This window comes from Tauraco erythrolophus, chromosome 2 (assembly GCF_009769465.1).
Source record: "Tauraco erythrolophus isolate bTauEry1 chromosome 2, bTauEry1.pri, whole genome shotgun sequence".
NCBI lineage: Eukaryota > Metazoa > Chordata > Aves > Musophagiformes > Musophagidae > Tauraco > Tauraco erythrolophus.
The window spans coordinates 78285984-78300141 of NC_141466.1; the positions used below are offsets into that span (position 1 = coordinate 78285984).

The 14158-nt window shown below is 38.0% G+C and overlaps 1 protein-coding gene across 1 annotated transcript in view; it reads right to left on the bottom strand.

Annotated features, from left to right (window-relative positions):
* The window catches only part of UTRN (utrophin), a 366325-nt gene that overhangs the window by 219095 nt on the left and 133072 nt on the right, over positions 1 to 14158 (bottom strand). The window contains exons 47-51 of the mRNA XM_086631518.1: positions 13031 to 13236; positions 11741 to 11858; positions 9010 to 9215; positions 7385 to 7539; positions 1017 to 1206 (exon numbers count right to left, since the gene is read on the bottom strand). Coding sequence (XP_086487644.1) covers positions 1017 to 1206; positions 7385 to 7539; positions 9010 to 9215; positions 11741 to 11858; positions 13031 to 13236 — 875 coding nt within the window. The remainder of the gene's footprint in view (positions 1 to 1016; positions 1207 to 7384; positions 7540 to 9009; positions 9216 to 11740; positions 11859 to 13030; positions 13237 to 14158) is intronic.

The window sequence follows — 14158 nt, forward strand, 5'->3', positions numbered from 1 at the left end:
TATTCCAAACCCAGAGTGCAGGATTTAATAACTGATCTAGCCACCCAGTTCTGTGCATATCAAAACAACTGTGCTAAATGAGGCAATCTAACTGAAGGAAAAAAAAAGGTATTAAAACATTCAGGAGAAAGATGACACATGAATGGTGTTCACATCAAGTAAACAGGACAAAGGAAATTCATATATAATAGAAACACAAAATTATTTTAGCCAAGGATGTTCGATCTTTTGCTGCCACAGATCCAAAGACATTAATTTTTAAAAGAGCTGTCAAGTCTCTACACCTTTCCTCCTGTTTTACCTCAACACACTGTACCCCAAATGCAGACCGAACCCAGCTCCTCTCTTTTTCCTACCTTCCCAAAGGAGATGTATGGGATATGCAAAGGCAGGAACAGCCAGACGATGTGGTACTCAGCTAGTTCATGCTTCTTAGACAGGCAGAAGGGATCTCCTGTATAGATTTTAGACAAGCTAGGGTGTCCATATACTAAAAAGGACGCTTAAGTGGTGTCAGTCTCCTGGTCAGTTATTTCTCAGGTTTCCAGTTTGCAGCCTGCATAGGAAGGAAGGCCAGCTGAGGAGCTACTGGGCAGTAGGAGAGGTGATTCAAACACGACAATTTCTTGGATTGCTGGAAAAACAGGAGGAAGGCAGCAGGCAGGGATACAAGACAGCGAAGCCCACGAGAGCTTTACTTAGAGGGAAGTAGACTAAATTGTTTGGTTGGACAATCACACAATATGACTTGGTTTAACCAAGTATTCACTTCCTGAATACAGTCACCCTCCAAGGACATTTAAGTGGCCTCAGTGCCATAGATGTCCACAAAATGCCTATTTCAAACCTTAGGAAGAACGACCTGCTTCCTTGACACACCTGACTTCTAAAATACTGAGGTTTTTACACACTTTTCAATAGGCTGCAGGTTTCCCCACTCTAACGTACAGCTTTCCTTTGTAACATTTCCCATTGAGAAAAAGCAGGAATAACAGCAGTATTATTTAGTTTCTCACCTGCATCTGCTTTCGAAGTTCCCTTATGCAGGCACTGTCCTGAGTAGTGTTCTCACGCTGGGATGCATCTGCTAGAACATTAACTGTTGTCTCTGCCTCTTGAAGCCACTTGAGGAAGCTCTCCAGATCTTTGTGTGAGGCCTGTACTGTCTTCAGCTCTGTCTCCAAGAAATTCTGCCTGTCAACAGCTCTGAAAACAAGACAAGTGTCAGAATATTCCCCCATAACATACAGCATTACATACATCATAATGAAACTACTAAAAGGAAATCTGAAAGCTATCTCTATTAAGAAACTATACATGTCACAGCTTGTTTTATCATTATTTATATCACTGTTTCTCTGGTTATTTTATCTATAGCTACCCACAGATGTTCTGAACTCGTTATATATTTCACAGCCCTTTTTAAAAAGGCATGTGGAAGAAAAAGTTATTAATTAGAAATCTAGCTTTTCCTTTTTGAGTATTAGCATCACAGACTTATGCTACCCCAAACAGTAGAAGTGTTATTCCCATGTATGAGAAGTATGAATGCTTTTCCTCATCAACAAAAATCATACAGAGTAGAAACACTGAGTGTTCAGGGGATTTCTTTTTTCCTCTTTTACAGTGAGCAGAAGCATTTCCCTAAATTTGTAAAAGTGCTGAGGGATGAAAAGTCAAATATCTAGTTCTCTCTGCTAAATGACAAGACTTTTGACACTATTGCTCAAACCAACAGAACAATACATTACCATCATAACAGTCAATTCACGCTCAACATGCCGAAATCTAAGAAAGACTGGCAGAATATAATTCAAATTTTCAATCAATCCAAAAGATGTCTCATTGGTACAAACACAGAAGTTTTTGTTTGTAAGAGGATTTTTTTTAAGATGTAAGTAACTCACTTAAAACCTTTGGATTATATTGTTGGTAAGTAACTTCAAAATATTTCCTAGAAAAAAAGATCACATAATACTTCTGCATAACAGAACTCTTCTTGTCACTGAAATGAAACTCAGATGGGAAACTTATGTTAATTAAAGCATGACAAGCTAAACTGCATCTATTTGTGGCTGTTATTCTGCAGTATCCCTTTTCCCAAAATTGGGACAAAAGAAAGAAGCTGTCCCACGCCAGCACACTGTACAGAAATCCCTATCAGGGCTACTATCTAGAACACTGCTACCAAATAAGCAGGAAGTTCAATTTTATTTTCACATCAAGCACTAATCATATTGTAAGATTTCAGGGGAAAGTGATATTTAATTTCAAGCAAGACAAGGCCAAAACACCCAGCATTTGTTACTTTCACGGGAATTGAACGTGTTTCTCCAGACAGGCTCAAACTTATGTGTCTTCTGCCTCCTCCTACTCAACTTAGGCTTCTTTCCTCCTTGCCGTGCTGTGGTAACAGTACTGCTCAGCAGTATCAGGGTATCACTGTGTTTAAAATCATGAATTTCAAAAGCAGTTAAAATATTCTTTTTAAAAAAAGAAGCTGCAGGTGTTCAGTATCATTCAAGATGACATTTCAAAGCAGATGTTCTGGTTTACTAGCACATCAGAAAAGACAGACACAAGGAAAAGCTGTTTTCCTTCAAGGGCAGTAAGAAAATTTCATGCAACCCCAATTCTGCCAGGCTTACCTTCCTAAGCATTAGCATAACGGGCTGAATTTCCTAGAGACTATTTGCAAAAAGATAGTGCCACAACACCCACTTTAGGAGCTTAGGTCTTACGGTCACTTGTTAATAATTGCTTTATCCAAAATAAGACTCTGAATCATTCTTGAATTCATGCTTGCCCAAGTTTTGGCTACTGATAAATGACTAGCAGGACAAAAAGCCTTCATTCTTGCTTCTCACTTGAAGCTCTGGAATGCTTCACCCACGCTCAAAAATAAAAAAAAAAAAATACAATAAATAGCACACTAGAGATTACGAATAGTTTCATAGATATTGCCTAGAAAAGATAACAAGCACGAGCTCAAAAATTAGAGCACATCAAGGAACTGCAAGAAAAATGTAAAGCAAAAGCAGTTATGAGCTCTGACTTCAAAACACTCTCCCTCTGCAGGGATTTTCTTACCCAGCAGGGCGTTAAGGCCAAAGGTGGAAGAACAGGAGTGACGACAGGAAGAACAGACTGGTAATAAAGGTGACCTTCAAAGAAAAAAGCCCCAAAGGATGAAACATTGTAAGTGACCCAGATCTCTAAGTCTAAGTACTGATGTACTAGATGGGAATTGAGACAAACTGAACTTTGTAGTTAATAGCATTCATTGAAGAACGTTGTTTTCAGCCTAAAGTTTTAATTTCTCAAACTTTCTGCTTGGTTGAAATTGAAGGAAAGAATGAAATACTAGTATAGTCCCACTGCTGTCATATTTGAACTAAAGCTGAAAATCATTCCTGTCACTAAATACGTACTCTAGAAGCATAAATTAAAAGATTTACACTAATGTTCTGAGATGACATGGGTGCTTCTAAAGAGGACCTGTACAGTAGTAGTGAGCAACGCTTTTACAGAGAAGACACAAATAATTTCATTTCCTTACAGTAATGGCCACAAATGGAAAACGATGGAGAATTCTGTACTACAGATTAATGACTACCTCATGCTAGAAAAAGATGACTCAGATTTTCAAAGAATTCTAGTACAATTAGAACAGTGTCAAAAGACAGACGGTCCTTCCAGGATGTAAGAATTAAATGTAAGGAGAACCTGGAAAATCCTTTACAAATGCAACTAACTTCACTTAGTGAGTATAATGATAGTGGAGAATGCTAATAGAATCTGCTTAGACTAAGACAAGTCCAAGAAAAAGAAAATTGTGACTCTACTATCTAAGTTTTCATAGCACTGTTCCAGGTGTCTGCTCCACCCAATTATTTTTTTCAAATTTAAACTAAAAATCTGTAATGCATGCACGCACATGATCAAAAGAACATCAGAAAATAACATCTGAGACAGTACAGACAACAATTATAATCCATTACTGAGGCAGCAAAAAAGATACAGAATTACTACAGTTTCACCCTAAAGTATAAAAATAGAACATAAATAGCCACTGGACAGAGTATCCCATTTACACAATGTCAAGCTGGGAAGGTTCAATGTCTTAATGCCAACAGTTTTAAAATAAGCTCATTCAACTTTACATGCCATGGCTATAGTCTTCCTGCTAGTGTTCTTGTGCTATTCAGGACTGTGATTCTTCCAGGTGATGTCACCAAGGACCCCTTCCACAACTTCCAAGCACAGGAGCAAACTGGTATTTTAAATTATTATGCTATAAATACAGATTTGTGCTTATAGAAGCCATAGGGCCGCACATGTCCTCCATGTACTTATTTATTGCGTCCAGTTTTGAGCCCCTTGCTTTAAAAGAGATATTGAGCTCCTGGAGCGGGTCCAGAGAAGGGCGACTAAACTGGTCAAGGGGCTGGAAAATAAAACTTATGAGGAGCAGCTGAGGGAATTAGGACTGTTTAGCCTGGAGAAGAGGAGGCTGAGGGGAGACCTGATTACAGCCTACAAATACTTGAGAAGGGACAGTGGGGAGGTAGGGGAAGGGCTCTTCACATTAATGTTGGGTGATAGAACAAGAGGAAATGGGTATGAGCTTAGTCAGGGGAGATTCAGGTTGGATGTTAGGAAGTATTTCTTCTCTGAAAGGGTTGTCAGCCACTGGAATAGGCTGCCCAGGGAGGTGGTTGAGTCCCCATCCCTGGATGTGTTTAAGAATAGGGTGGACGATCTACTTAGGGATATGGTTTAATGGGGGATTAGGAACGGTTGGACTGGATAATCTCTAAGGTCTTTTCCAACCTCAAAATCTATGAAATCTATGTACAATCTCTGCGTGTCCCGAGATATGCCACATGAACCTTGTCACTCAAGGTTCGCTAGGTGTTTCTATTTATTGCATTTAAAGTAAGTACAAAAACCTTCATTCCCTTGAAAAGGTGCTTTTACTACAACTTCTCCCCTTTTAATTCTATTCTGCTGCTCCATGAGGTTAAATTGAGCAGCTCCATGCTCTGGCTACTTGCTAGCTCTTGGAGTTCTTTACATTCTGTCTCTAGCTAAAAACCAAAGCAGATACTCATCTTCCTGAGGCTGCAGACAGCAAAACAGTAGCCCCAGTGATAATTGAGGAGCTGCAGTTATACACAACAGACTGCAACTGCTTATTATTCCAGACTTTAAGCAGATTCAAAAATAATTAGAGGCTTCCAGGCAGGAGCTGCTCTTTCTGGTCACCTGCTCTGAATGGTGGGCCCTTTTATGCCAGTTCTAGCCAAAACACTGCAAAGTTTGAATGTGAATGAGACTACTGCAGAGCTGTAGTCTACTGTTACTGCTAATGCAACAAGGAGCTGTTTCCCCTCACCCTCTAATTGCATCTTCATCCCCAGATGTCATCATGACATTCAGACGAAGTTAATGGCATTTTTGGAAAAATTATTATTTTATTTTGAGGAAAGAAAGGACGATCTGATAGTGAAAATGCTGCAGTCTCTAATCTTAATGCAAATGAATTGTCAGGAAGAGCCATTTCAGGAGATGACCTCATCACTATGACCTAGTTCAGAAAAAGTAAAAGTAAAAAGCCAAGGAAGTTTCGCCATGTCGAAGCCTTTCCCATAGTCTATTGGAAGTTTTCTGAAAGAAGTTACCTGCATCATATAGAATAATTATGAAATGTTTTACTTACTTGAAAAATTCTATCTTATATCTCAAAACATTTAGAGATTAACAAATTTTTATTCTCTCTCAAATGATCACATGAAATGAGCCATACAAAGTTTTACCTATTTTGTACCTCATTTCTCAATGGATATAACCAGGAAACCACCTGACGCATCAGAAGCACAAAGCGACATAAGTACCATTTTCCTCCAAAGAAGGATAAGACGAGATTGTGCTCTGCTTCCTTCATTGCCTGCTTCTTGCCACTGTGATGTTCTCTTCCTCTCACTCCTCAGGATATAACATCAACTTCAAAGGCGTTATTATGTAGGATTTTTATTCACTTAATTGACACATCTTTACAAAAGCAGTTGCCCTTTTTACATGCACATATATGCACACATACATACGGACTTTGGTTGTCATCTCCCCCACACCCATATACACAGGATCAATTTTCTCTTCTGTCCCTCTAATGACAAAGCATACCATCCTTTAAGCTGCAGGCACTGAGTCAGACACTATTCTAAATGTTAATTTTCTACCAAATACTAAAGAATTTCTGCAGAGATTAGATTACCTTGCAGAAAAAATATATTATGCATCGGGAAATACCATATTTTCATTAAGACATTTGCAAATATGTCTTAATAGAGGATGAATAGAAAGAAGTAAGTTTCAAGTAAGTCTCAGTTCCTATAGCTCAAGTATCTTCTACATAGGAGTGCTAGAAACATCACACTTAAGAGCCCAAAGTGCAGCCTCATTCAGGGAAAGTTTCCTGTAGATGAAAGGCCATAATGAATGAATGCATTGGAAGACCAAGCTGAATACTTCCAGCCTTATGAAAGCTCAGCAACAGACTACAAATACATAAAGCGTACCAGCGTCAAGGAATGGGAGAGAACTCTTCAAAGACACTTAGAGAATAGAATCATAGAATGGCACAGGCTGGAAGGGACCTTAGAGATCATCTAATCCAACCTCCCTGTCATGGGCAGGGACGCCTCTCAACTAGATCAGGCTACTCAAGGCTCCGTCCAACCTGGCCCTGAACACCTCCAAGGAGGGGGCATCCACAACTTCTCTGGGCAATTTATTCCAAAGTCTTACCACCCTCGTACTGAAGAATTTCTTCCTAAGATCTAATCTAAATCTTTTCTCGTTCAACTTAAACCCATTTCCCCTTGTCCTATCAGTGGACACTCTTGTAAAAAGTCCCTCCCCAGCCTTCCTGTAGGTTCCCTTCAGGTATTGGAAGGCAGCTATTAGGTCCCCCCGAAGTCTTCTCTTTTCAGGGCTGAACGATCTCAGCTCCCGCAACTTGTCCTCGTAGCAGAGGTGCTCCAGCCCCTGGATCATCTTTGTGGCCCTCCTCTGAACACGCTCGGACAGATCTATGTCTCTACTAGCCACAGGCAAACCTGAGACCAAACACAGAGAAGAAATTCCTCTCCTGCTCTTAAAAAAAACACCACATAAATGGGAAGGTTTACAGAAGCCTTCCATGATGAACTGTGGGAATTTCCATCATCAAAACTTAAGACAGCTTCACTGTAGTTGACTAATTTCCACAGTAGCCCTAAACGCTCCAGTAAAACAGAGAAAAGACTGCAATACACATGTGTACATAGGATACAAGTTTAAGACAGAAACAGCTACATATATAGTGAAACCTTGTAATTACCTTTGGTTCAGATTAACCCAACAAGTGTTCATTTGGTCAGTAGTTTCCTTCACCCTCCTTGTGTCATCATCACGATACTCTCGAAGAAGTTTATTAGAGAGATCGTTGAATGCAGCTACCGTGATGTCACCTCTATGCAAATCCTGTATTAGCAGCTAAAAAGCAATTCCAGAATTAAACAGAGTAAAATCAAAATCAGACTATTTTTCATATTATGCATTTTATCATAGTACAAAGCTCCCCTTTTAGCGTTTTTTTAACAAAAAAATGCATATTTTTAATCTAGAAGAAAAATCTTAAAAATAAAGTCTACAGATACTAAGTGTCCTGACAATGAATCAATCAAAACACACACACAAAAAAGGAAAAAATTATATTTGCCAGAACCGACAAAGGCTAAAAAATTCTCTTCTGTGTTTTACTGGCAACAGAAGTAAAAATGCTTCCGTATTTTTAGTAGCATGAATAAGTTTAAATTATTGATATAAGCGGCAGCTAAAAGTGGCACAAATGAAGTGCACAGCATGAGAATCTGATTTCATTGTTTTGTGAGGGTTTTTTGTTTTTAAATAGAGAAAATACATTAGATATGTTTGCTTATTGTGGCAGGATATTCACAAGGTGCCTTGACTTTACAGAATCCAGAACTCAACATTATTTCTAACTCAAAAAAATATATTTGCATATATATGTCCAGTTCTATCTTACAATGTCTGTACTACACGTTTGGGCACAGGCCTGCTTTCACTTGAGCAAAGCAAACCAGACCTAATAGTCCATATTTCCAACCCCCTGCTCATGCAGAGACAGATGATGAAAACCATACAATTTTATTGTTTACTGAAATAGCTATGAATCAGTGAGAAATTCTCACCAAACTCCCTGCTTCTTTCCATACCCAGCTGCACACCCTTACATTGTCCCTTCATGAATATATATATACACACATACACACACATTTTTTAAAACTCTATTATAGCCTTGTTCTAAATACTGCACTGATAAGATTCCCTCCTCACTGATTTGCCTCTTTAGTTCTCATTCTGGGCCACCTAGAGCCTGCCCTTTTTCTGACAGCCACCAGGACAAAAGACATCAGACTTATTTTTATCACATCAGGTTTGCTGTGATACAAAAAGCAATGAAGATTGCATGGGTCTGGAAGAAAAAAAGAGTGTTGAATATGCCTGGCACTCATGAGAAGTGAAATTCCAGATAATTTTAAATAACTTAGTCCATTCCTGGGTTTACTAAACTACTGCTAATGCATTCCTATGAAGTAATAAATGCTACATTCTGTGGCTGTATGATTAAAATTTTATTGGTCTGAGGTTCAAGCTTTTTGTATAATATCATTTATTTGATGCTACAGTATACTCATTTCAACTACACTTATAAAAAGACACACATGCATGCATGCCACCTGTTTCTCTCCCAGAAGGCAATTCTTAGGAAGTCTGATATATAAAAAAAATAGAGACAATTCAGAATATATCAAAAAGAGACAGAATTGCCAAATTAGTCCTACAACTAAATCGTATATTCTCACATAAATGGAATTCAGTAGCATTACACAGACCAAGGAGTCAGCGGGGGCGGGGGGAGGGAAATGTAGATGGTCTTACTTTGTTGTCTGAAACCTGTTTGGCAAGCATCTCTTTCGGGGCCTGCAGGAGCATACGCAGACGGATCTCACACTGCTCCATGAGGTGCTCCATTTCTTGCCTCTGCTCATCCCACTGCACGCTGTCCGCCAGCATGTACTTCAGCTGCTGCTGCCGCACCTCCACGCCATGCTGGGTGTTGTCCCACTGGTTCTTCACCTTCTCCACTGTGGACGACAATACAGAATATGAAAAACCTGAGGCAAAGAAACAAGTAGCCATAACAACCACTTAATTTTCAGGACAAGCAGCAATAACATAACTCATTCTCAAATACAGTAGTTTCGACATTCAGTGTTTTAGTTCCTCATGTAGTTTACATGTTCACACACACAAATGAAAAATGCAAGTGTTTTTCTAACTTTTGTTTAAGTAGGTCAGCATACTGGTAACAACTATTATTTCTGGAATATTTCAAAGGTGTTATTTTACTTTTCAAGTACACACATGGGAGGCAAACCTGCTGCAGCTGCACTGCAGAGATGCACCAGCAGCAGGGCTCTAAGGAGCACAATTTTAAGATGACGGCTATACCAGCAAGTCATCTTCGTGCATCTGCAACTTAAACCAATAAAAATAAACAAATAATTACATAAATACTGTTTAGATCTGGACAGCTTATACAAAGTGAACTAAGCTTTCCAGATCACTGTGTGTTGAAGGCAGTCTAATGGCACCTGTACTACAATTCTGGCCAAGACAGAAACACTCCAGTAACAACCTACTTTGGCACTTTCATTCCACCACAGGTTTCTACAGCCTTATGTAGATTACACAGCAGAACAGAGAAGTTATTGATCTCACTCCATTTCCTTCAGTTATCCTGTTCCTTTCTCAATAGAGTTACACTAGATGATCAATTAACAGGATTTAACCTTTAGTAAATAAAGGGTGAAAAAGACAACATAAGAGTCTAGGACAAAAAAGCGTGTCAGGGAAAGCAGTATGTCTGCCTTCGGAAAGAAATAGATAGCATCACATCATCTTCTTAATACTTACAGATGGTTAAAAAAAGTATATTACTTGAAAGTCTATGGAGGTGGAAACAGGTTTCCCTATTACGTGTCATGACAGTTATTAGAAACACATATCACTAGAAATAAAGAGTAAAACAGCAAATGTAAAAAAGCAAACAAAAGAAAGAAAAAAAAAAGCTGGATTTCTTGAGCAGCAGCAGGTAGGCAGTATGCAACACATCCAATATATTTATCTTACCAGTAAGTATGCAATTTTATTAGAAAATTAACATCCTTGATACTCATATCACTTCAATCTTCCATGAAGTAAAAATGCCAAAGGTTGTGCTTAAGCTAAAACCACTTAAGTGAAGTTCACCCTTTGCTTTTTTTTTTAAAAAAAAAAGTTTTAGAAGTATACAAAGCCATTATGCTTGTATAATAGCTTGGGAAGATCACTTAACTTTAATACATTCAATATTCTGTTTAGTTTCACAAAGCTCTCAAAGACTGTGGTAGAGAAGCCTGTTTATCAGAGTAACTGTATTACTGGCGGACAAACTCAATAATCTGTGCAATATAGATTCATCAATTTCAACCCACAGGCAACTTTTGGATTAATTTTCAGGCATGACATAGGTCATGCTGAATGAGAACTCAGAAGAAAGCATAGGTACCCCAATAACAAATAAAAATATGTGGTTTTATTTTTAAAAAGAGATAAGATATAACCATATTGGATAAAGAGTATGTTTGAAGGAAACCAGCAGCTGCTGGCACAGATCAGTGGTTTCACTAAAACAGCAAAAGCAAAAACAGCAGGAGTGAAAAAAAGGCTATAAACCTTTGTGCTGGCTAATGAACTGCGGAGAAAAAAACTCTTAAATGTTTAGGCTCTCCTCACAAAGCTGGAAGGAAAAAATATCCCTGAGAAATAGCTGCCTAAAATAGCAACTTGGTTGAAATGGATAGATAGTTGATGTTTACATAGTAGTATTATCACTATAGAAATAATAGTTCTTGATATATTTTTCCCTATTAATAGCTAGGTTAACCTTACTCTGTGTAATGTTCACATATTCCCCCTCTCTTCTGTCTCCACCAAAACAGGACAGAAAAATAGTGAAATTCTTGATAGCCTCAGCATTCTGTGGGTTCAATGGGCAGGTTCTTAGAAAAAGTTGCTGGGGCACCAGACTGGTATCAAAGGCAGAAAGATGGGAAAGAACTCCTGATGTAGTAAAGATACAGTAAAGGAGAACTATATTGCAGAGGAAAACATAAGGAAATATATCCTTCCATTTTTACTTCTAACCGCGATATTTCCTGCTGCATGAATCTTCTAATCTTAGCAACGCATAAGGCTTAAGAGTTCAAAGAATACTTTGTCCCTGTGTTTCTAATTGTGTCAGTTGTATGTCTTCTTTCCTTAGGCACCAGCAGAAGAAATTTTCAAAGGAGGTGAGGACTTTTAAGCTGCAAAGTCAATTTGCAAGCATATATCAGTGACTTAAAAGCTCTACTCCCAGTCAACAATTTCAGAAGTACGTACACGAAGTTATTGTCCTAAGTCATTAGACTGTTAGGGTGAAAGCCACTTAACTGCTAAGTTTTCGATTCGTTCAAGGAAGGCAACTTCAGCTAGGCTCAAAATCAAAAGTTTAAGACAAAGATATGAAGATTTGTTTACTGTCATGGAAACACTGTATTTGCAAACACAGAATGCAGAAACTTACGTTTTTCTGTGATCACTGTCCTAATGTCTGAACTGGAAGTTTTATTTTTCAAATTCTGAGCCAATGTAAAAACAGAATCTAGCTGAGGGTGCCGCTGGTCCAAATCTGCCTTTGTTATCTGTTGAGAATGAGGATACAATTTTTAAGTCCAAAAAGCAGAATTCAGTTAAGATCATCTGTATTATTTGTAGATAAAACAAACAAACAAAAAAATGTATGTGACACCACAAGTAGGTGGCTGTTCCCATCATTACTGTAATCTTTAATTGTCACAGTATCGCAGGATTGCTTTAAAAATGCAAAAATATTCTGCATTACAGTTACTGAAAATCCAGAGGTGAAGGTTAACTTGCACAAATTACACAATTATCGCAGGCATTGCACAATATTTTCCAATATCTATTTTTCAATCTATAACTTTTTTTCCTCTTACCAAACTCTGATCATTTGGGGGGGGGGAAGAGATGGAGAAGGAAGAGAACAGGGAGGAACAATCAGACTATATTTTGTATTAAACACATAGTCATTTCACTACAGCAACGTACCAGAAGCCCATAACACAAGTATTACACAGTTAAAAGAAAGTGTTTCCAAAGTTACTGTACATCGCATTATTCTTTTGAAATTCAGACTATCTTAGACACCCACAGAAACACTGTAGCTCTTGTTTAGCCTGCAGCTTTTACTCTACAGTTACTCATGTTAATTGATATCAAGTCAAATAAAATGAACCTTAATGGTAGCATACATCTCACAAATACTGCCCTTAGTCATGGCTCAGCATAGCACAAGCTATCAACAGAAAAAAACATTTACATCATAAACATTTATGTTACAACTTTTAATCACTTTAGCATGTCTCTGGAAATCAGTTTAGTCTAACTACAACACAGCAAAACTCATTAGAAACCACTAAAGAATGGATCGTAAAGGTCACACTCCAAGAAAATATGAAGCTGCTCCAAAGTCTTCCACATCAGCTATCTATACATCCCAAAAAAGATGTCATTTTCAGGAGGTATTCTCTACATGCTTTGTTTAAAACAAAAAAAATAGCAGTGCCTAGCTCACATAAGGATACAGGAATTAACAGGAAACAGTAGAGGAAAGAGGAGCGTAATAACAGCATTTAAAGTGTAATTTTCAAGTTATGCATTTACTGCAGTTTCTTTTTCTCTTTTTTTTTTCTTTTAAAAAACAACCACCCACATGTAATTTCTTTACTGAATATACAAGGTATTAAACTGTGAGTCAATTTTCCAATCCACTAGCCTTCACAAAAACACATACTTTCATTCGTGCAATAGTCCGATTGATCTCTTCAGTATTTCCCACGGTGACTATGTTTGACTTGAGCATCTGGTCAATCAATACCAGCCAGTCAGCCAGCTCAGTTGTAGTTTTATCCAGATCAGCAGGTGCAGAAAGTTCCAAAGCCTGCTGAGTCTTAACAGGAATTTCCAATGAAGAAGATACTAGCACCACCTTTTGGACATCTGAAACAGAGTTTGGGGTTTTTGTTGAAGAAGAAAGTCACAGCTACATGTGCAATTGTGGGAATTACAGGGTTTTTTTGTAATTCCTATAAATATGCAACCGCATTGACAGAGAAAGCGCAGCAAAACAAGTATTTGAGACATTTTAATCATCAGAAACTAAGCAATCAGAAATTCCTTTTGCCTTTTTTTTTTTTTAAGTAAAAGGCTATTTATTTCACTGCATGCCAAAGACTCACGCAAATGATTCAGTCTAAATAAAAAATAAAGAAGAAAACTTGCAAAGGTGAAATGATATTACATCTAATGCAGTGAAGCTAAGCACTCTGACACAAAAGGGAATCGACCCTTGTTAAGCATAAAAACCAATCCTTTCGTTTAAGATAAATGTCCAAAATTGTCTTTCTCACTTTTTAAATATGTAGCAGAAAGGCTTCCCCACTCGTGGCTCAGAATTCACTTAAGCACAAGCACGTTGAGCTGCTCCAATAGATGCTTCATGGATTTGGCAATACACAACTGCCCTAAGAGACACCCACTAGTTCAGCCTCGTCCTTTCCCTCTTTTAAACCTGACACTGCAAAGAAGTGAGGAACGAACTGAACAGTAAGATTTTTCTCCAGAAGTTGCGTTTGGTTGTGTTCTAGTTTAAAGAAAACAGTAAATTAAGTCAAGTTGGAGCATGAATATTACACACTCGCCTGAAGCAATGAAATACAGGAGCTTTACTTAACAAATACCCTGTATAAAAGGAAAACAAGCTGAATCACAGTTTTTAAAGGATTAAACTAAAGTTGGTTTTCCTCCTTTAAATTTTGTTTACTGATGCTGAATTGAAAAAAAAAAAAAGAATTAATTTACTGAAGCTCATGCTGCAGAGTCTTTCAGGCAAGGGCTTTTTTCACCTAGTTTTCTAAAAAGG